Source organism: Melopsittacus undulatus, chromosome 1, assembly GCF_012275295.1.
Source record: "Melopsittacus undulatus isolate bMelUnd1 chromosome 1, bMelUnd1.mat.Z, whole genome shotgun sequence".
Classification (NCBI taxonomy): domain Eukaryota; kingdom Metazoa; phylum Chordata; class Aves; order Psittaciformes; family Psittaculidae; genus Melopsittacus; species Melopsittacus undulatus.
The window spans coordinates 84,076,940-84,102,867 of NC_047527.1; the positions used below are offsets into that span (position 1 = coordinate 84,076,940).

Consider the following 25,928-nt stretch of genomic DNA (forward strand, 5'->3'; position numbering starts at 1 on the left):
CTATCCTACAGATAGTGAAGAGCTGGCAACCTGGGAAAGCTATTGCTATTCCTTTTTTCTTCATATATGTTCTTTGTACTGTGGAGATTTAATTACACTTTGAAGGCAGGCAATTTGAGTTTTAATTCCTAGGGAAAAAAAAACCACTCAAACCCCAAAAATCCCCAAAAATAAAAAAAAAACAAGACAAAAACCAATGCAGAAGGAGACTGTGGCAGATGACATAAACCAAACCTGTTTCAAATCCTTTTAGAGAGTTCAAAGTGTTCGTACTCACAAATTAGAAACTCTCCTTAGCAGTTCTCTTGAATTAAGTAAGGGAAGGACAGAAAAGTTGAATTATTGAATCTAGCAAAGAGGTTAAATATTTCTCAGCTTTTGCATTATCATAGTTAGAAACTACAGTGAAGGATCAGACTAATTTTGTGGTATTTGATGAACATGTATGTGATAGAGAGCCCCTGCTACAGAAATCTTTACTGGGTTAGAAATAACCCTGATAATAAAATAGGGGTTTTATTTCCAGCTATCATGAGTACGATTTTTAGAAATACTGACTTATACTTACAGTGATAGCAGTGTCATGCATACATGCTTGACTTAATCTTCCTGAATGCATGTGTTGTGTCCAAAATAGTTGTAGAGGTATGACGTGCCTCACTGGCTTGTATACTCAAACATTTCTTCTCAGTGTAGCCATTTAGAATATTTAAAATGTGATTATGGAAACAATTTTAAAGCTGTCTGTTGAAACTGTGGAGCTGTGCAGCAACAACACTATGTAATTACCTCTTGTATCACTATGACAAAACATGCAGCAGCAACAAAAAGAAGTTAAGGAAGCTGAAGGTGCTACCATGTGTAATAAAATTTATTTATACTTGAGAACAAATACATTTAGCATTGAAAACATTGAATAGTTTAAAATAATCACACACTCATTAGAAAAGAAGTTTGTCTTTGAATGTTAATGGTGTTCGTTTCCATAATTATGTATGTTAAATGTATACATATAGTGAAACACAACTTCAACCATTATTCTCAGTTCCAGCCATGGGAATCAACTTTTTAATTACCTTACAAATATCAACTGAGTTGATAGTATCAATTTTAACATTGGCCATTAAGAAACTTTACCACAATTCATGTTATGCCATAGTCCTTTCCTAACAGTGCTTTACCAGACAGGTAAAAATTAAGGTCACTAATCATTCAGCTTTTCATGGTATATTGGTATATGTTATGGTCTTGCATTCTTAGCTGATCTCGGATGTCTGCTTTGTAATAATGGATCATAGAATCATAGTAATCTTCATTCGCTGATAAAAATGAACTGATCTTCTAGTGCTCTGACTCCCAGGTAGAGGGTCACAACCAGTATACACCAGCATACTCAATATTTGTCAGTCTTTCTACGGAAGGAACTGGAAGCTGTAAGAATATAATTAGGTTTATACACTGGCTTATTATTTCTTTCAGGAAATTGCCAGTACTTGCTTCTCTTAGAAATGGCATGTTTGATGGGGATGATACTTTGATAGTAACTTCAAAAAAGATGGTTAAGATGTTTAAGTTAGATGATATGGTAATTAGGTAATCTTCAATAATAAACTTTGTAACATGTACTTTTAGGAGGTTGATTTTTAATTGTTTATTGTTGTTGTTCTGAGTAGTTTCCATGTATGTTTATAGAGTTAAAAATTGAAAGGGAAACATTAGCTTGCAACAGCATTGTCCTCTCACCCTCCTCCAAAAAAAGAAGTAATTTTAGAAGCATGAGAAGGAAGCATTGATAGTGTAGGGCTGGTCAAACCATCGTTTAAATAATTTTTTTTTTTACATGTAAAGATGTGCTTGTAAAGGAATAGAATTCTGTTGAATTCTTAGGACAGCATAGCAGGAAAAGGGAAAAGGCTACATGAGAGTTTTCATGTGGAGTATTACCTAAACAATGTTACGTGCCCTCAAGAAAATCTCCAGGCCCTGAAAGCCTTAGGGTACTGCTTCATACCAGGTCACAGCTAGAACTTGCCTATTCCTGAATATGATAGACTTACGTGCAGGAAATGTTAAAGTAGCAAGTACCTTTCTTCCTTTTCAATTCAATTTAATGATACTCTTTGCAGTATAATTGTAGTAGCCTTCTGCTTCTCCTCTTCATATTCTGGCTGCTAACTCTCATTTCTGTTTCCTTCAGGCCTTCCCAAGCATTTCCTTCCACCTCAGTGCCTTTCAGAAATGTGTCTCTTCTCCCTCAGTTTGCTCTCATTACTACATAATATTTCAAATATGTGGATGTGGAAGCTTTTATCAGTGCTTTTTTACTTTCTTTTATCATCTTATAGTGGTTACATTCTTGTATTTATGTGACCTTTTGGCTAAGTAAGTTCTTAGTTAACGTACAGATTTCCGTTCTCTGCAGTGAGGGTTTTTAGTCAGGCCAGAAAAATGCTTTATAGAGAACAAGACTTCACCTGCCCTCTGCAGTTTGTTATAGAAAAATAGCATCTGAGAAAGAGTGGGGTTGTGTGAGTCAGTAAATACCATTAGTGATTCTCAAGAGCAGCTAGGAGGAAGTACCTACATTTTTAAACTGTAATTTTTGCATGTACAATAAGGTGTTTTTCTTTCAGCTGTACACATTGAGAAGATAACCCTGAAAGGAGTACCAAGGAAAAGGGCTGACAAACATTTGGAGTACACATTTAAAGTAAGCAAATAACATCCAGAATATTGAAGTAGTTGTCTTAGTGATATCTGTGTATTGTAGATATATACAGCTTGTTCCAACTACCTGCTTAGAAGGCAATTTTTATTTAAGTTAGTCTCTGGAGATTCTTGGAATTATCCAATAATTACAAATAATTCTAGAACTAGCGAATTGTTTGTTCAGGTGGCATAGGAATGAAGTTCTTGTGTCTGTAGCTATATATTGCTTGGAGTCGTATGGTCATCTTAGATCTTCATGAATGTTTACCATAAGAGGATGGCTCCTGTGTTTTTTTACAAAACCTGGGGTTGGTTAGTTTGTTAAGGTGAAAGCAAACAAGCTAAAATAATGTCAACAAACTCGAAGGATTACCTAGTATAGTCTGCATGTATTGTGATAGCCAGAGGCAACATCCAAAGCAATTATGTGAGTGAATTTTAAAACTGAAACACTGCTTCTTACTACTTGGGAAGTAGTAAGCTTTCAGTATTGAGGTCTGGTATTAAAGGCTGTAGGTGTTAAATAATAACTGCTAAGGCCTTTGGTGGTGATGTTCTAATTGAATCCAAGTAATAATTTCCTTAGCAAGGACTGACTAACGTTATGAGTCATTTGGCCAGTAGATGTGAGTGTGGTAATATACCAGATTTGAACAGAGAGTTAAATTCTACCTTTTTCCCTCAACAAAAGAATGTTTTAGATCAAATATTGTAACTAGTCGTTTGACATGGGGCTCTTTGAAGAGCAAATTAAAAAAAAAAGCCATTTTGTGCAGAAACCTGATGTATTGATCCCAAATTTTGCTAGTGTTTTGCCTAAGTGAAGGTAAATTTAAAGTTTTGTCTTTTCTGGTATTACTAGAAGTTTCTTAAAGGCAGTGTTTAATTGACATGTATACTATTGCTGATTTTGAAGTAAAGTAATGGCAACAGACAGTTTGTTGTTGATAGTGCCTGAAGGTGAAATTTGCAAAAACTTCTGCACTCTACTTTCACTGAGGACAATAACGTGGAATATGTAGCTGCCAAAGGCTTAAAGGTTAACTTGCCCAAGTATTTCAACCTTGTCCCTATAATCTGTGAGCTGAGTACTAGGTAAAATACAACAGTAGGTAGGAGAGGTTTGTACAGAATGCTCATATGAATTCTTAACATTTAAAGTCACAAAACAGTTTTGGAAATTCAGCACATAGACAGATTTGACAGTGGTTTTGAATTTCTTTATTAAAGGGGGAATGTGGAGATACTCTGGGAAGTATTTGAGTAAACTTGAAACTTCTCCACCTCAGTTCTTTGAGGAAAGAGTTTCCTCTCCTCATCTGTGCAGGTATATACTGTGCTCCTCACTGCAGATCATTTTGTGCTTGCCCAGACACTGCTTTTTTAAAGTATAACAGCAATTACAGTCATGGCTTTCCAACTGAGGGCACCAAGAGTAGTTGGCATTTCTGAGGACTAAGTTGAAGGCAGTTGGTGGTTGACATTATTCTGTCAAGTCTCGGGAGTAAATTAATGTTTATAATTGCCATATCCACTCCCATTAGACAGAATCTTCCCATGCATGTAATGGGAATCTTAAGCCCAAAAGTGGGTTTAAAGCCAGGCAGCACCCATCTAACCAAGCTTACTTATTTTTTTTCTCAAAATATGCATGTGAAGGTGCTGGTTCACTACTTGCATGTTGTGTCAGAACAATAAGCTACTGAAATTTTATACAAGCATATACCAAATGCTGTCTGATTCTTGAGTAACTTCTTCAGTAACTTGCAATACTTAATTGTACCTTACAGCAACTTCTGTATGAGCACGTAAGATTCAAGCCTGAGGCAGACAAAATTATTTTATAGGCAAGAGAAACTGAGATTTTTTTTTCCTCTTTCTTTTTACTCCTGATAATGGCAGCAAGAGCACAATCCAGTATATCTGACCTACAAGTGCTTTTTTCTCATACCTGTTTATTGCAGTTAATAATGTCTGATGATACAAGTCCCATACTTACAGAGCCTTCTGCCTGGCTTCATTCTGACTCACAAAGTCAGTAATCTTCAGGGACTTCATTGCATTCTTCTGAATTTGTTCGTATTCCCTTTAGCCACAAATAACATGAAGGTGGTCTTTAAAATGTACCCTCAAAATTAGTTTATGTCTTTGAAAAGGCATACCATTATCCCTGTTTTGCCTGGTATCTACTTACCTGCAGGTGTTAACTCTTATACTGAGATCATCAGATTTATGGAAATGTTAAGATCTAGCTGGTATGATATTTGGAAAAAGAAATTTCATTCATTCTCTTTTCCTTGCTTACTAGGTAACCTGGTCTGATCTGTCGGTAACATGTGTAACAAAAACACATCAGGAGCTTCAGGAATTCCTGCTAAAAGTATGTACTGAAATATAAAAGTAGTGTTTACACATCAGATTTATAACTTCAGAAGTAGTCTAAGAGAGCTGTGATATTTAGGATGTAATTACAGAAACAGAGGCATGTTACCAGATTTTTGTACTTCCCAATTGTATTAACCATTTAAATCATGTATATTGTGTGGTGGAGCAGCTTGACAGATGAAGAAACTCAGCAGAGTATTTGGGGAGTTTCCCAGGAAAAGATAGCTTGTCTCATCTGAAATTGCTCATATAGTTCTAATTGAACTACCATAAAACTACCAGATGACTTTTTAAAATTCCCTGCAGAGTTAATGTACAAGTACAAGCACTGCTTGTTTACTTATTGGTGTCCCTGTTAGAATGACCTCAAAGAGTACTATGTAGTTGTTTTGAATTAATGAGGCAGAGCCATAAGCATAATAGTTCCTAATTTTACTGTTGTATTCTTTAGTAGAACAAAGGCAGACATATTCACTGTCACAAGGAGTTAAATTTGAGGCAAATGTAGCACCTACTTGTGCCTGTATGTGTGTTGGAAAAAAAAAGGTAAAAGTTCTTCAAGTTTTTCTCCCCTCATCTCAAACAGGGAATGTATTTATGTGCATAGGCCACATGTAGGCCTCGTTAGTGTGATGATCTCAAACTGTGTATTTCATTGCCAATGTCTATTTTCAGTTCCACCTATACTGGGAAATTCTGTATTTAAAATCCTCACTGCTCAGGGCACTAATGAAAGATCTGGTTTGAGCATGTTTTGATAGCATCTGGTGTTCTTAACTGAGGTGTGAATTGCAAGTGGAAAGCCATTTACTGTACAAAGGTCATTGTCTTGTTCACTCTTTCAGTTATCAACATTATATTTTCCAGTGTTGTAAAAATGAAGCAGTGAGCATTCACTACTGCTTTAATCTACTTGAATGAAATACCTAGTTTGAAGTGATTCCAGAGCTTGATTTGTAAGGATTTGAATTATGGATGGCATGTCAGGTTGCAGATGGGGTGTCCCACAACATAGAATGCCTGCATCTGCTTCTGAAGAGAACCTTAAAAGCAGGACTGTCATACGGGATCCCATGCAGCTCTGAGAGGAGTGTTGAACTGCATGCCTCTGGTTCTCCTACATGTAAAGTAAAGAGGAGCACCAGTTTCTGAAATGGACTCTCTAGTACCTCCTTGCTGCTGGGAGGAAGGGGAGCCAGGAAAGCAGACAGGATACAAAATACTGCAGAGCTGTCCAGTTTGACCGATGTCAGCTCTTCAGATGTGAAGTGTTCCATGTGCTGGCTTGACTGCTCCAGCAGAGAAGATGGCAGGACAAGAGGAGGATGGCCACAGGCTACTGTGAGCTTGCTGAGGTGTTCTGTGGAGAATGTGCACAGCTGGAAAATTGATTTGGGTTGTGTTGGCTTGATAACCATAAGTAGAGAAGAGAGAGAGAATTGTTAAACAAATTTATTTACTGTTAAATAAATTACAATGCACAATTTTCTAGGGACAGAAAAGAATGATCAAAATACTTGATAGGAAATTCCAAGGTGATAGGAGTGATGTAACTGTAAAAGTTGCTTCAGGATAAGTAAGATAATAAATGGGATAACTTGGATGCTGTATATTTAAAGAACACCTTCTCTTAGGTGATAAATATAAAAAGATCTTTGCATGAAGGCAGTTACCCACACATGTGAAGGGACTAATAAGCTTGTTGATAACAAGGCTATCTCATTACCTGAAGTTAAGCACCTAATCTTGGGTTTGTATAACTAAATCTTTAACTGCAGAAGGAATTGAATTATTTTATTCATATTATTTTATGAATATGAATTATTTTATTTATATATTATAATCATAAAAGTTGTGACTGTTTCTGGAGATGAGTTTAAATACAGGACACCAGGCCAGGAAGCTTGCTTATTCCCTCACTTCTGCAGGAGCTTTTTTGGTACCTTTTGGTTAATACTGACTAATTCTTCAGTCAAAGTTCCTTAATTAAAGCTTATTAAAGCCAAAGGAGCCAGTTAAGAATAGCTGCTTTCAGCACATCTCTCTGGTTTTATATCTAATATACTTCAGGTGCTACAGCACTGTACTGTTCTAACACAGCACCTGTCTGTCTGCATTCCAGAAGTTCCTTTTATGTATGTTACCAAGCAATTATCTACATTAGACATAGTGTTTCTCTATTAGTAGCACTTCATTCAGTGAAAGAATTACTTTGTGCTTTGCTGTTGTACCACTTGCAGGATGTAATATCCAGCTGGCACTCTGGGTTGAGTGTATTCCAGATATGCAAGAGGAACATGCTGCTCCAGTGTAAATCACTTTGTGCTGTTGATCATAACTGATGGTGGATGTTAACCAGACTAGCAATAGCTTTTAACATTAGGAAAAAGCATTTTTGCCATGACAGTTTAATTGCCCCCAAATTAAAACACTTATATGTGCTAATGTATTTGGTCAGCTTTAACGTACTTAAGGGCATTATTTTGGAAGTTGTAAATATGAACATTTTTTGTTGTGGGGAATATTTTTCATTTGAAATAGACATGCTTTTTAGTAGCCAGAAGTTTGTCTTCTGAACTAGAACACTGGAAGATCTCACTTTGTAATAGTACATTGCAAACACAATGAATTTTTGTAAGAAGCTTCAGTATTAATAGCGGCTGGAGAAGGACTTTCTATTGATGAATGTCGGTGTTGCCCAGCAAAGTCCAGTGTATTATAAAACTGGAAAAATTCCCTTTCTACTCCTGTTTCTTTAAAATAATTTAATCTAGCTAAGTAATGATAGTGAGTACAATGCATTCAGTCCTCTGTGGTAATTGTTAATGTTATTTTCAGACTTACTTTCTATGTGTGAAAGATTCGAAGAAATATGTCAAAACAGGCAGTAAATTACTCTGGAAAAAGACATATTTTTGGTATATTTCTGAATGTAGCTCTTTCAAATAGAGCTTTAAGCCGTCTTAACAGCTGGGTTTGATGTGAGGATTTACAGCAAAGTGTTTCTTTAGCAAAACTAAATTATGATGATTTGTTCTACCTTTGGTCTGTAAATTACCTTACTCAAACTGGAACAACAGAGTTTCTTGTTGATGCCAAAAGGTATAAAAACTGACGGTGATCAAATCCAGATTTAAAATGCCAACTACTCATTTTTCACAATAACCTTTTTCTCAGCTCCCAAAGGAACCATCTTCTGAGGCATTTGACAAGACTATTTTAAGAGCACTAAATCAGGGGTTTCAGAAGAGGGAAGAACGAAGGCATGCTGATCTTGAGCCCATAATCAGGTAGGTATTTTAGTAAATAACCTGAAATGTATCACCTGAAAAGTTACTGAAGATTTTAGGGACTGGCAGTTCTGCTGCCTAAATACAGTTTGTGAAGAAAACGGGAAGGCAGTGATGAAATATATACTCCTGACTCTTTTTCTTCTTTTTGTCTTTAAATTAAGACTCTTACTAAAGCTTAATGGATTACTTCTTTAGAAGTAATCATACAGTTATGAAAACTCAGAGCCTGTATGTTCTAATTTTACGACAGGATAGAGTGTGAGAACAGAATTTGAGAAGAATAAATAGTAATAGTGAAGTGTGTATATAAAAGGTAGCTCACACATTTGTAAGAAAATAGCCTGTACCTCATAACCTACTATTTAGTGGTGAGAGTACTTGCTGCATGTGGAACTTGCAGGTCAAACCCTGCGACTCAGAACAGCAATCTGAATTTGGGTGTGCTTCCCTGTTCTTTCCTCACTACAAATGTCTACGTATGTTCTTTTCTGTCAGGGCTGTTGAACCTTACTCAAAGCAAGTTATTCATCAGATTAGGCAGCATCTCTTGAGTTAAGGTACTTGTTGAAATAACAGGCACTGTTTTTCTAGCTCCTGCTCAGAATTTACTGTGAGTCCAAGCATATCAGACCTTCAGGCTTTGTCTCAATAGCTTAGCTAAAAAAGATATGGAACCACTGTGTGCCTCAGTCTTCCACTTCTCAAGTTTTGTTTTGATCAGTAATATTATTTGTCTGTCTTTATTGGCTTGATTGTCAAGCCAAAAACTACATCTGTGCAAACAGTTTTGGCTAATAAACATTCTGTTCTTAAATAGACAAACTTGTTTAATAGAGGTTTACTGGAAAGGATGTGTTGAAATATAGAAAGGCTGTGAAGCCTTACTGCACAGTAATTATAAACCCAAGAGATTCAGTTTGAGGGTAACCTTTGAACATATTCAACCATGTTATAATATGGTACTAGAATTACAGTTTTCAAGTTATGTTCTGGCTATACTGAAATTCTGTGTATCCAGAAGGGGGTAGTGCTTCCTGGAAAGGAATAACTGAAAACTTGGTGTGGCATGTAAAAACCGTTCAGTCTTGGCCTGTTCTCTTATCTGAAGCTAATAGAGTTTGTGATGACCTGGGAGCACTAAGTTTGGGAACAGACTCAGACCAGTGCAGAGCAATATTGAGAATGCCACCTTTGCTCTGGAGATAATGATGAAACTCAAATACTGACATTATAGGTAAATTCATCTTTGTATGAACCAAATAAGTGTATTTAAGGAAGAGATTCATGGTTTTGGGAAATTTGTTATTAGTATAAAAAAAAATTCAAATATAAGGTCCAGTGCTTTTTGACTCAGTCCAGACTCTTTGATGAAGTGTTACCGGTAGCTAAAACATTTGAATTGGCACATGGCCTTTTAAATTAAAAGAAAATCAGTCATACCAATCTCTTGTGCTGGCTGTACTCCCACTGTGCACTAGCACTGAACAACAAAGCTCAAAAGTAGCATTTGACATTATTTATGCTAAACATGCAATTCAAAGTGTTTGGACTTCCTAAGAACTGCCTACTTGGCTCTCAAATGGTACTGTAGTAAAATTTTTTGTATTCTTCTTATGGAATATTACTTGCAGTTTAACAAACTCTCACTTAAATTTCAGGCAGCTATTTTCAAATACATCGCAAGCTTTTCTGCAGAATCAGAGAGTATACAACTTCTTCCAATCAATTTCATCAGAATCTTTGCACACTCACAGTAAGAAATATCCCAATACTGTTTTATATAACAAAATGTCTGTAAAAAGCTATTCTTCCTGTTGTGACTAATTACAGTATTACTAATTATGTGTTGTATTGTATTCCTCTGGTGGTATATGAACTCTCTGCCAATGAATACTCACTTCATCAGATACTTTTGGCAGTGGGAACATGCCACCTAGCATCAGCTTCTGTTTTTTTTAATTTCTTTCTTCTCCTCTGTACTATCAAGCTATTAAAATAGGTTATTATGAATTGAATCTCTGCAACAGTTTGGGACTTTTTCCTTTAAAAAAAAAATCTTAAACTTTGGAACAAAAAGCTTCAGCTGACCCAAACTATCACATCTGGTTTTTATTTGGTTTCTCTCATAGATGAAGCATTTGTCTTGATATTAAACTAAGATCTGTTTTGGGTACATGCTACATAAATAATGGAATGGCCCTAATTTCAGAACATACTGAATCAAAATTCAGAGTGCAGAATTCAGAGCATTTGCATTGCAGAGATTTCTTTGGTGGACCACTTACCTACTTGCGTATTACAGATTGTTTGTGTGACCTAAGCTTATCTTGTTTGTATGGATGCCTTAGGATGTGGTCTTTGTTTCTGTTGAGTCTTTCCTTCTTTCAGTGCATGCTCTATACCATAACAATTAAGGCACTGACTGTGGGGCCACTGCCTCAGAAGTTACAGAAGATACTAGTAAGGGTTTGAATAAGTTGGGAGTTTTCAAACAGACCGCTCATATGAGCTTGGAAGAAAATCATGGAATGAGGGCTGACTTTAATTTGATTGTATGATTGTGTGATTGTAACAAATGCATTCTTTCCATGTTGAGATAGAGGCGTTGTGATTTGGGTAGAAGCTGTAGTTCATTTTGTGCCCTTTTTTTGTTTAGTGACACTTAGGACATTCTTAAGTGGTGGTTTCTTGAAAGTGTTAAGCTAATGATGTCCAGTACGGTTGTGAAACTGGTTGGAATTTACTGCTGTGAACATTCTCACAACTATGTTGTACATAGAAGTCTACATGGGGATGAACAAGTTTCCAAAGTCCAGATTCACATTACTAATAGGTACACTGCACAGAGTATGCATATTTTAGTCTGTAGACTATGTCTTGGTAGGGAAGACTTGCAAATACATTGTTGTATCCGATTATAATTTGAAATGGTCTGAAAAAGAACCACTGCCAGGTTCCGTCACAATAGACTTGACTGGGTTAATGCAGGGCAGAAATGTCAGCAGGATAGGTAGATCAGAACAGTAAAATGGTCAAATGTCAGTTCTGTAGGAAGTCTTACAGATTATAATGTGATCATAAGTAGAAGCTAACTTTTATAATAATAAATAAATTGGGTACATGAAAGTTTGTGGGAACTTCTCAGATGTAGAATATGTGACAGACAGGGTGAGGAACTTAATTTTTTAGCAGAGAGGAGAAAGGACTCTAGTGGAAGATGACTTAAGTCTTCAAATACCAAAAAGTGATCGTGTAAAGAAGATGATCTGTTCTCTCTGATGGATAAAACAGAAAACACTGGGCTTAACTTGCTATGTGGGAGACTAGTACCAGGGGCAGGCCGAGAGTCTGGTGGTTACCAGACAAGTCCAGAGCACTGAGGCAGATCTGAGGTCAAAGCAGAAGTACAAGTCAATAGGTCAGGGTTAAGAATAGGATCAGCGAGGTACATGTCTAGGCATAGACATGGCTGCAGTGCACTTCAGGCAAGGACATGAAGTTACATGTGGATCCCAAGCAAAAGGATGTAGTCCCCAGATGGGGCCTCTTCCCAGTTCTTTCCCCAGCAGTCTCATCCAGAATTGCAAAACTGCACTATATCAGATTGGATCTTATGCACAGGCAGGTGAAGCTGTTGGCAGGGCAGGGCAAGAGTTTGCAAGCCTGTTGGTGTGGTTCAGGGCCCTGACATTGAGTTAGATATTAAAACAGCTGAAGACAAACAGTGTGATAAATTTAAGCATAGATTTTCTTTTTAGAAGGGGGACTGGGTGACTTCACTGGGGTAGCTCACGGTCACTTCTCCTAAGTCATCTTCCACTGGAGTCTTTCCTCTTCTCTGCTAAACAATTAAGTTCCTCACCCTGTCTGTCATGAGTTTCAGACTAACAGAACCTGTACTAAGATAAAAGTACTCATCCCGCTCATTGCCAAAATCACAGTTAAGTTGCTCATGAGGTGTTTTATTGGTGGCCTCTGTGTTTTTCTTGGTTTCCAGTTTGGAATTCTGGGATTCCTGCTAATACTTGCAATTGAAAGTTAGCCTGTGGTGGCATATTTTGACTGTGGTGACTATGTTGGGAGAGGGGGGAGGAGAAGGAACCAGATCTTTAAGAAAAAATCTCATCATGGTTCCCAAATCAGATGTGCAGAATTAATTGGCAACAAAGCATTTGTGGCTTAACTTGGCCTTCAGTCGCTATTTAGTTGGGGATAAAAATATCTCTTCACGGAAATACAAAAATATTCACTGTTTCTAAAGGATATGTGGAATCACATTCTGTGTTTAGCGAAGGGCATTTATACCTTAAATAATAGTTGGGATCTCACACTGAATAATATTTTCAGTAAGTGTAATCATGCCACCATGATTCCATTAAGGAGGAAATCAATTAGCTCCCCCCTGGTCCACATCAGTTATTTTAGACACTTTCAGGTTGGAGTACCCGTTTGATTCTGCAGGCTTCATTAGAGCATGATTTCTGGGGTCTTAGTATCTTCAGTGCAGACAGTATTCAGAAGGATCTTCCTAATAGTATTTCAAGTTCCTAAGCAACAGCTTTCAGATGCTTTTACCTGCACTAACTTGGAACTTCTTCAGAGGGAAAGAGTAGACTCCTAGAGCTAGATTAATTATACTAAATCCTTTTTCCAGGTATGGCAGTGGTATTTTTGCAACAAAACTGTATTATTGCCCCTTCTTTTTCCATCCTATCTGGCATAAAAAGGCAAAAATTATGCATGAATGCTGTGTTAAGGGCACTGGAAGGCTTTAGCCCAAATTAAGTCACTTTTTGCAAGTGAATGATTTGATAATGGAGGAGTGCAATTTGTTGCAGAAGAATTCTAGTAGCTAGAATTGGTCTCCTCCCATTTACCACTCTAACAAAAAAAGAAAAAAATATCTAAAGTGCAGGATACAGAAATATTTCTAACACTGTAATCACAATCCCAACCTTTGGGAATTGCATCACAGCTTTAAAATTGTTTTGCACACTCTTTAATAAAAATAAAAGTGTCTTCATGGAGCCTTTACTCCTGGAGATTGCCTGCTTTGAAGGAGGTGATGTTCAAATTATTGCCACATACAAACCAGTAAGTCCAGTCTTCCATTTCCCTAGCTTCCAGTTTACTGCAGGCATTGAGGAATTGTGTAGTTGCTCAAGATCTGTAAAGTTACTACATGAACTTTATTCTCTGCAGGTAACTTACAACCCTCTTTGAAGACGGTTAAGGCACCAGAACACTTCAAGGAGGACAGTTCAGAAGCTTCAAGTCAGGAGGAAGGTAGTTGTGTACCTAAAGGTGGTTTTTCTCAGAGAAATTTGACCACACTCAGTTCTGGAAATCATAGAGTTGACTCATTTCTTCGTTGGTACAAAGCTGAGAGATTTGAATGAAATCTGCTTATGTAAATGAAGAATTTTTGTATACTTTCAGCAGTTTTCTCAGGAGGTTGCTATATAATTCAAGGAGTGGGAGTGTTTATAGACAGCTCAGAAGCAGAAGCTCACAGCTGTGTTGAGCAACCAGGAAGATACACTTTACAGTTTACTTGAGCCAAGATTGTTTGTAGGTTTTCATGGCTTCACCTATTCTTCAGTTAGTGATGTTCAAAGTTGAGTGCAATGTTTCAAGAGTAGCAGACTGTTTTGCATTAAATGTGCTAAATTTGTCTAGCTTTTCCTTTGTCATTGGGTGCTCAAGCTTTCTTATTCTTAACCTGTGCTGCTCTTATACCCTGGACTGCTAGTAAGATCTGTTTGGGACTGTAGTGAGTGTATTGATTACAATTTGAAAGCTGGTGTATTCCAGATACCTTAAAAACAGTTCACATGCAGAAGCAGCAGCCTAGTGGCTAGTCAGTAATTTCATTCTGAAAGGAATGCCAAGTTTTGCATCACTTTTGGTAGTGAACAAGTATGAGCTCTTCTGGTAGGTGGAAAGGATGAGAAATGGGACTGCAAGGTGAGCACAGACCACCGAACACTTACAGTAGCTTTCACAGAATGACACCACTCTTATCCTGTCACACATTAAGAACTAGTAAGAAGCTTGCAGTTGATCTCATGTGCATTCAGTAGTGCATATACAGAGTCCAGACAGTTTTTTTCATATTTTAAAAAAATCATTGCTGTGTTCTTCTTCAGAGTTCAGAACACACCAAGTAAATACACAGCATATTCGGAAATTCCTCCAATAGTGTTTTATATACTTGTCCTTAAAAAAAAGGCAAATCTGTTCATCTGATGAACCTACAAATGCTTTTCAGAAAAAAACTTTGTCATTTTAGTCACGTACTACCAGAAATTTAAAAATTGTGATGGTGTGGGGGGGTTTTGTTTGTTTTGGTTTTGGTTTGAATTTTTTAATTCCCCCCATCATAATTTGGCCTTATGTACAGCACTGAGAGGAATTCAGGCAAAGTGAAAGCTACTAAGAAGATAAAGACAGTCAACAGTTGGAATCAAGACAAGCTACTTCTGTTAAAATTTAATGGTTGCCTTAAAGAGGGTAGACCATGTCTCTGAAGTTCTTGTTTCTTGTTTGAGGCAGTATCTCTTCTTATGTCAAAGTAGTTTGTAAAGCTTTACTTGCATAGTGAATTTTTGAGGTTCAGAATGCAATAATTCTGTGTAAGGCTTGTCTTCATTCACTATTCAGAATGTGCAAGACCATTCTGAGATGAATTTTAGCAGTTCAAAAAAAAAACCCCAACAAAATTCTGTACTTCTCTGACTGAATCATTTCTTCTCTCTCCATCCCTTAATTCTGGGTGATAGTCACACATTTAGTCCTTATGATTAAATATAGAGATGAGCAAACATAAATGGTTGTTATAGTGCCTATTTTTCTGTTTCATTCTACTGTGAGATGGAAGGTAAAGAACCTTGATTATACTGTCTGTTCACACTGATCTGTCCTCTATGCAACACCTGTTAATTTCAGCACTGTAAATTAAGCCTAGCCTATTTAATGGAGATGTTTTCTACTGAGTGTCTGATAGTGATGGGCAGATGAATTTATTGGATTGACCTAAAAGGAAATAGGAATTGCTATTGAAATTATGCTTTGTTTGTTGTTATTTTTTTCCAGATGTAATGCAACACACAGCAGTTCACAAGAAACATAATGGAAAAAGTCCTGTTGCCAAGTAGGTACTAGGATGTAATGTGACTGTGCTACGTTTCTGAACTTGCTTATATCTCTGTAGTCAGGGCCTTGTGTCTGAGACCTTGGGTTCTCACCATTTTCTTAAACTTGTTTTTTTTTTCATTTCTTATTGTACATCTTTTAAGTAGTTTGAGCACTTACTTCCAGACGTATTTGGTAAGTAGCTATTGGGCCTTCAGCATGTCACGTGCTTTGGAGTGAGCTAGATTTCTGCCATCTGGGAACTGAGAATCATTTCATATTGCAGTAACCTTCATGAAGCAGCTTGCCAACAGCCCTAAATTAAAAGGCACTTTGAATTATAAGCATAAGTATGTTGATAAGAAGTTGAGAGTGTTAAGTCCTCCCCCTGCCCCTGCATGCAGATAGTATTAGGGCGTGGTTTTGTATGATAGCTAAAAGGTTTATAGGTTCATGTGCCCTACTGACTCTATCAGAACCCTGACTGTTTTTCCAGCAGTCTTTGTTGACCAGTGCTCTCAGACCAGCTGCTGTTAAGAGAAGCTTCAGTGGAAGGCATCATAAGGTCCAAAGTAAATGCCAAATGCAACTGCCCTTTCCCAGCACTACTCAAAGCTAGCAATCCTGGTTTCCAAGCACTACTCAAAACTAGCAATCCTGAAGGTAAAAATACAAAGCAAGATGACTATTTTGAAATTCAAACAAACACAGCTGCAGTATGATCTGTAAGTAGCCATGTGCTCCTTTTCTTAAATGTCTCATGAATTGTGGAATAGGGAAGTAATTCCAGCTTTGTCATTAACAATAAGGAACAAAGAAGATGAATTCAGAATACATTTTTATCTGGAAAATTTCCCCACGTTTGGTATGAAAAAGGCAAACAAAACGACTGTGTGCAGAAATATCCATGGAAACTCTTCACCTAAGTAGTTTTTTTCACAAAGTCTGTTGTTCTGACTTTTGTGTCAAATTCTAGTAGACAAATGAAAACGGAACTCCAGTTACATTCAGATCATTAGCATCATTTTAGAGCACAAGAATCTCAGAAGCAGTGTGTTGAGAATTGCTAGGGTTTTCTGAATGGAAAGTACTGCGGTTTCCCAACATGATGCAAAACTGCAGTGGGTAAGAAAAGCCTGGAGGTTTGTTCGCATCAGTGTAACTTTTTGGTTTTTCCTTTCAGCAGCACTAGCAGTGCAAAATGTTCTTCACTGGATAGCCTTAACATGCAGCACTCTGAGCAAAATGGGGTAATGGACTGGAGAAGAAAAAGCTGTGTTGTCCAGCAGCACCCAGAGCACTGTACAAACCTACTTGACCAGGTGCGTTGCTGTTTTTCATTTAAAGCAATGTTCTGAGGCACTTGAGAAGACTGTCCACTACTCCCTTTTGATGAGATTTAGCTTTAAAGAATGAAGAGCCTTGCTGAAATTGTATAAACAAGTGTTGAAGTTCAAGTTGCTACTGACTTACCTTTATTAAGAAAAAAAATCATCATTATTACTACTCTCATAAAGTTGGATATTTTGTTTATGGATTTGTAAATAAAATTTTCCAGTAGGTTGTAAGTGATCAGAAAAAAATAGTATTTGTTTGTAATCAGACACAGAATCCCATTACTGTAACATAATTACCAGAGAGAGTTTCAGAACACCTGGGGAATTTCTGTGTTACTGCAAAGGACAAACTAGAAGCTGTATTAATAACTAAACCATATTAATGCAACAGTAGCAACAACAGGTTAAACATTGTTTCTCTTACCTGCATTATCTAAGTAATTTAAGCATTAATCTGCGTTGTAAAAAGTTAATAGCTAGGTGCATATACAATTTTTGTGAGATTTGTGTCTCTTCAATGATTGATTTTGGTGTGAATATAGTTGAGAAGAGTAATTACTTGTAAATAAGATCGCCTACTGAAACTGGGGGAAGGTTGTTCACTGCTTACATCTGAAACCTTGAGTGCTAGAATTGCTCAATAGTACTCCTATTCTACAAGCAGAATTTGCAGAATTATTGGTTATTATGTGGGGAATAGCAAGCCAAACAAAAGCAGTTTCCGTATTTCACAAAGCAGGGTAATGAACTGAGATTTGCTTCTGAAGATGAAATGGTAGACTGCATCAAAGCTTGACATACTGCAAGCTTGAGGCAAGAAAAAATTAATATGCTAAAGAAGAGGAGAAGCCTTTAAGTACGAATTACAGGGTGTCCAAATACAGCATATTCAGACAGAGATTGTTTCTGGGTTTTCAAAGATTTCACTCCTTTGCCAAATACGAGATATTACTAGCAGCTAGTAATAGTATACTTAAAGAATTACGCAGATGGTATGTTATTTCTTACGTGCTTCTAGGCTCTATTCTAGAGTTAAGTTTAGCAGCAACCTCCAATTTAAGGCTGGGTACCTGCTTTGTCACTATGTAGAAAAAATTTGCCACATGTACTTCCCATCCCTCAACATCAAATAATTCCACACAAATCAGTAAATTCTGTAGCCTCTTAAGCCTTGTGATTAGCCTTTTTGGTGGGTATGTGAAGAAACATGTTTGATTTTATCGTCAAGAGGGAAAACAGCATGCAACCAACCATGTGATTGATATCTTTGGCATATTTGCAAGTAGTGATTTGCTGAGTGTTTTGCTGGTAATGGCATAAACATAAACAAGATGCGTTATTCTAAAGTAGTTGTTCATATGGTTATAGCACATGTGAGCACACTAGTTTTGGACTCACAGATCTGTCAGTCTAAGGGTTTTTTTTAATTTGTTTTCATAATACAAATTCTTTTGTTTGACTGGCATCTTTGTATTTTCTGTCTAGCATACAGTGGAAAAACGAAGTCTGTCTACAGTAAGCAAGAAGAAAGGAAAGCCACAGCTGGAAAAGTACGTTTCAATGTAACTAGTAATGCAAAAATAGTGTAATGCTTTCACTCTGATAAATGGAGAGTCTACAATCAATTAGGTGCTTTGTTTTGCTATTGTGGAACAAGAGCTGGCATATTTTGAAGCCAGTCTACATAAAAATCCTTATTTTCACTTCTGAAAAGAAGTAGTTTGAAAAAACAGACTGTAATTGTATGCATTTATTTCTCAAAATATCAGTTGTCATTTAGTGACAAGATGAAGGAACAGGAATAGGTTCTTAACTTATACTGAATTGCCTTTTCTCTTTTATATTTATTTGAAAGTTAAAAGGTATAAAGCTGTCCAGAAAACAGTGAAAATCAAATAAGGATTGGCAGCAACCTTTAACATTATGCAGTTGGTGTAACTTGCTGAAATGTTTTATTGAAGATAATTTGCACCTCAGAGGGCTTCAGAACTTCCTATGGGCTACATAGTCATGTACTATGAGGAAGTGAAAACATTTGCACCCTTATCTAATACTCTTCCTATTTCCAAGTTGACTTTTGTAACTCCGTAGCCAGATGCTTTTACACTAGTCTGGTATAGGGCTGCATTACACATGTCAGCTTGCAAAGATGACTTCAGTGTCAGCTGCGCAATTACTTTTTTGCCTGTTTTCTTTTTTATTTACTGTTCAGTAACAGTGCTTGCAGTTTAGTTCCTGGTACCCTGCCCTAACAGCCTTTACCTATTTGCTTATTATATACATTTGTTGTTATAGCTGTTAAATATACATTTCTGGCCTGGAGTCATTGCCTTTGTTTACAGTGGCATTATATGTTCATTCATGTTTGCTTATTTGTGCCCATGCATTTGGAAAAACAAACAACAAAACCACCCAACAAAATCAAACATGAATATTAATTGCACAGGGAGAAAGCAAAGAAAACTGACTGCCGGCTGAATAACAGGACTAACGGAGTTAGAGTTGCAGCATCACAGCACATCCGTACAGGAACGGCAAAAGGTAAGATGTTTTTTCCCAAGAAACAGAATTTAAGGCTTTGCAGATTTATTCATTGTTCTGCTGTAAAGGGAAAATCACAAATCTGAAATCTGTTTCTGTACAAGTCAGCATGTTGGTTGCCTAGTCTGGGATGTGACTTGCTGTATGCTAGACTGAGTGTCCTGTATGCAATTGCTTAAGGTATGTGTCTTCATGCATAAATGGAAAAATACCAACAAAATCTCCATCAGGTTGCTTTATGTGGAGTAGTAGTTGCAGAAAGTTACTGTCAGGCTACCTCTATAGGAAATTTAGCAATTCAAGTGTGTGGAACACCAGCATCTAGTCCTTAGTGACTAGGCCTGAATGCTGGGAGCTGGAATGCTAGGAATATAGGAGACAGATGCAATTAAGTAGGAACAAACGAAAATCTGAACTAGCATGAGATGCGAGCAGACCAAAATAACCTCACTTCCATATACTGAGATTAAAAATAATTCCAATTTTTATTTTTAGATCTGAATTTGGATGCTGGATCCGGTCATGATACATGTGGAGAGACATCATCTGAAAGTTACAGTTCTCCTTCAAGTCCACGACATGATGGGAGGGAAAGCTTCGATAGTGAAGAAGAAAAAGACAGAGGTTGTATCTATGGCGAGTGTGCATAAACATCTTTTTTCCTAGACCAATCTCTTGTATTAATTTTAATTAGTTTCTCAGTTTTATTAGCTGCTTTTATTTCTGAACTAGCCACAGAACACATTTTGCTCTGTGGATTTCATGAGTCAGCAGAGGCATAGCTGTCTTGAGATATTTCAGCATTACAGTAATAGGAGAAACTTTTATCATGAAAAGGATTGGGTTTATATCAAGTTCTGTGTGGCATGTCCGAGAGGTCCTTCTCTTTGTATTAACAGTTAAATTTGCCACTTCTGCCACATTTGGGTAAGCTGTGTTAATGTTTTTCCAGGTAGATGAAAATTCATAATTCAGTCTGTGTCCTACTCTTCACGTTTACAGATACAAATCAAAGCACAGTAGCTAGTTGGGCAGTTGGGTATAGGCAAGTGGTGGGATTGACTTAGCTTGATCTGGGTGAATGAAATGAACCTCAAAGTTGTTACTATTCAGGAGGATGAAACTATCATTTGTGTCACAAAGCTTAGGAAGTTTTATGTGGATAAATGATTCCAGGGCATAACTACGTTGTTTCAGATTCATTCTTCTGACTGACAAATGCTTTTGTCTCCACAGATACAGACAGCAATTCTGAGGACTCTGGGAATCAAAATACAACCAGGTTTACAGGCTACAGTGCCGTCAGTTCATCAAATATGAACAAATCATCTGCTCAGATCTCTTCAGTGAATAATGAAAATGGAAGCCTTTCAGAAGATCCATTGAATGCAAAGTTTCAACATATTTCCTTCATGCCTGCCTTACACTGTGTGATGCACAGCGCTGCCCAAAAGCCTGAAGCAGTTGTCCCACCACCCATATCAGCAGATGGTAAAACTATGGGGATGCTTGTTACCACGCCTGTTGCTGTCTCGCCAGTGAGAGAGTCTGCAAATTCACCTCCTGGTGGAATGGGCCCAGTGACCTCTGGTGAACCTGAGAAACGCCTTGAGCTGATGCCTTCCCCTTTGCCAGTCCCATCCACTTTCCTTCCACATTCTGTCCAGCCTGGTAGCCCTGCTTTGCATTTGGCAATACACAGATTGAAAATGCCCTCTCCACAGGGATCATCAGAAAGTTGCACAGTTAATGGACCACAGCAGCCGACAGGAAACTTAAGTATTGGATCACCAAATACTGCCTTTATCCCAGTCCACAATCCAGGTAGTTTCCCAGGATCCCCAGTTCCTACTACAGATCCCATCACAAAACCTGCAGCCCAGGTGGTAGGACTGAATCAAATGGTGCCTCACATTGAGGGAAACCCAGGAGCAATCCCTCAGCCTACCAATCTAAAGGTAGTTCTTCCAGCCGCTGGTCTCTCCACAGCAGCACCACCACCTCCACCAGCTTCATACGCTTTGCCAGGCAGTCCTCATGCTACCAGTGTGTTGCCCAACCAGAATACAAATGTGCTAAACACTGTAGCAACTTCCTCACCACCTCAGTCTGCTGGTTTAGGTGTTGGTCAGGTCCAGTCCACTGTTCCTCCTGCAATACCTACACATACGCCAGGCCCTGCCCCTAGCCCGAGCCCTGCTCTAACACACAGCACTGCACAGAGTGACAGCACATCCTACATAAACGCTGTTGGAAATAATAACACTAACGGGACAATGTTACCTCCACAGCAGTTGGGATCTGGTCCTTGTGGTTCTTGTGGACGTAGGTGTAGCTGTGGGACCAATGGAAGCCTTCAGATTAATAGCTATTTTTATCATAACCCACTTCATGGACAAGTCTACAGAGTTCCATCTTTCTTCACTCTGCCATCACTTTGCAATGGCAGCTACCTCAATCAAGCACATCAAAGCAATGGAACACAACTTCCTTTCTTCCTGCCTCAGTCTCCATATGCAAATGGGCTTATGCATGACCCAGTGATGGGGAGCCAAGCCAACTATGGTATGCAGCAGATGGCAGGATTTGGGAGGTTCTATCCTGTATATCCAGCACCTAACGTAGTTGCCAACACAAATGGGTCGGGACCCAAGAAGAATGGGAACGTTTCATGTTACAATTGTGGTGTAAGTGGACACTATGCGCAGGACTGTAAGCAGTCATCCATGGAGGCCAGTCAACAAGGTAATCATGATAACTCCCAGCGGACTTGCTTTTGAGTTTAGCAGTTTCTCTTTACCTTTCTGGATGTGCTGTTTCTGGTCTTGCAGAAAGGTGTGCGTGTGTGTGTATGTTTTGTGTAAATGGTTGTGCACTAGTGACCCGCTCTAGAACTGCAAGTATCTTATCTCTGCCTGAAAATTCTGTAGAACAGTGCAAGGGAACAGGGCTCTCAGCGTGGAGTTGAAAATGGGTGTGATTTGGAGCTGGGAAGTCAAACTGTATCAGTCCTAAATTGTTATTTTTTCACTGGTTCGTTTTTGGCATTGTGTTGACACTTGCATGTTGTTTCAGTTTCTCTGTTCCTGATCAGCGGGGTTTTTAAGAGAATTCATTGGCAAAAAGTGAAAGATACTAATTACTGTCTATGGCACGAACTTGAGTTCTTAAAGCTTGTGGGAATTTATAAAAACACCCCACACTCTGGCCATTTGGTAATTTAACTTTTCTAAAGCTTACCTTTGCACAATCAGCTGTTCTCTTGTGCCCCATCATGCAATATAGAAATAAAACATGCTTTAACTTTTTGGACAAGTTGCAGCAAACAAGCAGAAACCAATTGGAACTAAAAATGGAAGGAATGGCTTCAGTCGTGTATGCCATTTCTCTCTCCATCCAGAAGAATGGGGAAGAGGCAGTGTTTGCATAGAGCATAAGCGAGTTTGATTCTTGGCCTGTGCCCATTCTGTCTTTCCTTGTTCGGTCAGACTGGAACAGGAAAGATGAACCTTGATGGGGATTGCCTTTCCTTTATGTTTTTCTGGTAAAGGTGAAGCCCTGTATCAGCAGTCCGTGTATTTTTTTTTAACTTAAGAGTTTTAACAAGCAGGTGAAAGGATGTAGTATAAAATCTTAGGACCTGCTTTAGAAGGACTGGAGGATGATAGTGCCTTTTGAAGAGCATGTCCATTTTGATACCTTGTAGTGGTTTTGTAATCCATTTTAATTGTAAGCAGTGACTTAGTAGTTCTCTTTCCCGTTTTAGGCACTTACAGACTGAGATACGCACCTCCCCCTCCCCCTTCCAATGATACCTTGGATTCTGCAGACTGAAACAAGTAAACATTGCCTACTTAAACTGAAGCTTGGGAAATTGGGGGAAGGTGTGTGTGGGAGCGGGGGGGGGTCGGTCTTGTGTTTTGGGACATTCCCGGTTTTATATTCTTTTGGAGTTTTTCATTGCTTTTGCACCTCTGTTCCATACAAAAGAAGAAAGCTGAGTCCCTGGTCTCCTCCTGGTTCTACAAAAGGCTTGCGTAATGCATGTAATTCAGACACACAGCCAAACAATCAGAAAGAGCATTTGAACCATGCTTTTGCACTGAAGACTTGAGACATGTGCAATGTTTACTGCATTTTTTAGAAAAAACAAAAAAGTCCTCTGACCTCTGAGATCACTGGTGGAGCAGCCATATGGTGAAAGAAGAAGCTTGGTCATGTTCCCCACCACAATCTTCTTCCCTCCCTCCCTCTTCTCCTTATGCTGCTGTTTTGTTTTCTTCCCCTGTTTGTCCACGTGAATTCGCTGGACTTGCATGAGTGTTTAGCAGTTCATACAGACCCTGCCCGTACTCTAAATTAATGCTCATGAATTGAGGGGAGATATTCCAGCGCCCTGTCAGGAGAGTCCAAAGGAACACACAATACTGTATGTGTACTATATCTGTTAATAATACGTATACACAGCTCTTGAGAGTCCCAAATACATGAAAAACACGTAGAGCAGGAAGGGGCTGAAACTGTGTGGACTGGAACAGATTTAGAAAAATGAACGAGCTTAAATTGACAGATTTTTCTTCCATTGTAGCCTGTATGTTCAGCATCAAAGGTGAAAACAAAACCTGGTATGAATGTTGTACTCAGTGTGTTTGCATTTGTAATGAAAGTTTGACAGCATTTTTTTCCTTTTTTAAAGCTATTCTACATCGTGTCAACTCAGAATGAACATTACTTGATTGAATATTTTTTTCCTAAACTATTACAGTGTTGCATTGTACTTAGAATGTAAATGTTTTATTTCAAACTGAACAAAAGCTATGGTTTTCTACAAAATAGTCAGGTATTAGTATTAGAACCTGTCTACCAAATAGCAAAGTCACTATTTTATAACAATTTACCACTATGCGTAATTACGGTATAATGTGAAAGACTGAAATGAGTGTTCAGATGGTATTAATCATGTCAGTATCATGAGTAAGTAAGTTTAATGCTGCTGTATTTTTTATTTTATTTTTAAAAGCCAATATATGTACTAAATTGCTTCCAGGTAATATTTGATTTCCTAAAGTGCACTGAGGTTATCTGGAAGATGAGTGTATTTTTTGACTGCTGCATTCAACACCGATGAACAACTACCACTGTATATCCATAGGGTTTGGCATTCCTCACAGTTCATGGCAGAGATGTTTTTTCTTAAAATCAGACCTGTTGTCGGTAGAGGGATGAAAGAAAATCAATCTTTGGTTCAGTCGTCTAATAAATCGCTAAACAGACAAAAAACTTGAAGAAAAAAAAGCTTGATTACTACATTTCTTCATAGGTAGCATTTATATTTATAGCACCAGTGTACATTTTGAAACTTTTTTCTTGGAGGGGGGGATGGGGAGGGAGGTAGATGAAAGCTTTAATTTAAAAAAAATCTAAAAAAAAAGTTTAAGTAGTAAATGAAAAATTATTTTGATTAAAATTTTTATTTGATCTGGGTATTTTTGGACCACTTGAAATGAATGAACTGCGTTTGAGTTGAAGTGAGGGTGTTAAACCACCAATGGACTTGTATTGTGAATTACCTGCCAGTTGTACTTTATGGAACTTATTTTATGATTTAAAATACTGTACTGTAAATAGGAGGTATGTTACCTTCTCTTTATTTGTATGTTTACCATATACTTTGATATTTGAAATGTACTGGAAAGGTCACTTATATTTCTAGAAGAGATTGGATTTTATGCAACCTTTTTCCTTGAATTAACAGCAATAAAAAAAAGGAAAAAAAATTACCTGTGTTCAAGTACTGTCCTTGGTCACTGAGAACAATGCAGTGAGTGTGATGCTCTGCTCTGGGTGTAGGGATGGGGTTGTGGAACCTCTTGCCAAGCCACCATTTTTGTTAGAATCTGTCACTTTTAAGACAAAGCTGAGATTATTTGGCTCAAGGTCAGTCCTGTGTCTGAAGCCAGGACACTGTCTCTTGATTTAAACTTCTTTAAGATGGTCAGATGGATCTCTTGGGGGAAAGAGGATGACCTTGTGTGACAGTCCCAGGACTTTGACCTAACCTCTTTCAGAACAGTTAAGCATTTTTTATATTATGATGATTCCTGGATTTGGGCTAAAACCCAGTTGAAACACACTTTTTTTGAGTGCAGTGTTAAGAATATGTGTGCTAAGGATGTAGTAACTGGAAAGAGAGATCTTTCTTCTATCTGGTAAACTAGGTGAAGAACAACAGGAGTTGCCAGGAGTAGGGAAGAAGCTTAGGAGCATGCAGGTTACAGCTCAGGTGTCTGATGTGAATGTAGTACTTGACTGTGCTCAGGCAATGCTGAGAAAGAGAGAGCACTAACTACACTGTCACCTTGCTTTACTGTATAGGTAGGGCTTCTAACTCCTGCTGCTTAGCAGCAGCTTATCTGCAGAGCTGAGGGCCATGGGCTTTATTTCAGGTCTTTATCCCAGCTGACTCCACAGAGTTTCTCACTTCCTGAGAAACCAACAAAGGTGATGGGAGGGCTCAGAGTTACCAATG

At 38.0% G+C, this 25,928-nt stretch overlaps 1 protein-coding gene across 1 annotated transcript in view; it reads left to right on the top strand.

Moving 5' to 3' along the window:
• Positions 1-25,177, top strand: part of ZCCHC2 (zinc finger CCHC-type containing 2) — a 40,613-nt gene extending 15,436 nt beyond the window's left edge. The window contains exons 3-14 of the mRNA XM_031049669.2: positions 2,634-2,710; positions 5,018-5,089; positions 8,272-8,384; positions 10,046-10,140; positions 13,590-13,673; positions 15,483-15,540; positions 16,705-16,843; positions 18,344-18,408; positions 19,305-19,399; positions 19,895-20,023; positions 20,636-22,144; positions 23,166-25,177. Of these exons, the coding sequence (XP_030905529.2) occupies positions 2,634-2,710; positions 5,018-5,089; positions 8,272-8,384; positions 10,046-10,140; positions 13,590-13,673; positions 15,483-15,540; positions 16,705-16,843; positions 18,344-18,408; positions 19,305-19,399; positions 19,895-20,023; positions 20,636-22,144; positions 23,166-23,233 (2,504 nt within the window). The 3' untranslated portion in view covers positions 23,234-25,177. The remainder of the gene's footprint in view (positions 1-2,633; positions 2,711-5,017; positions 5,090-8,271; positions 8,385-10,045; positions 10,141-13,589; positions 13,674-15,482; positions 15,541-16,704; positions 16,844-18,343; positions 18,409-19,304; positions 19,400-19,894; positions 20,024-20,635; positions 22,145-23,165) is intronic.
• The last annotated feature ends 751 nt before the right edge of the window (positions 25,178-25,928 follow it).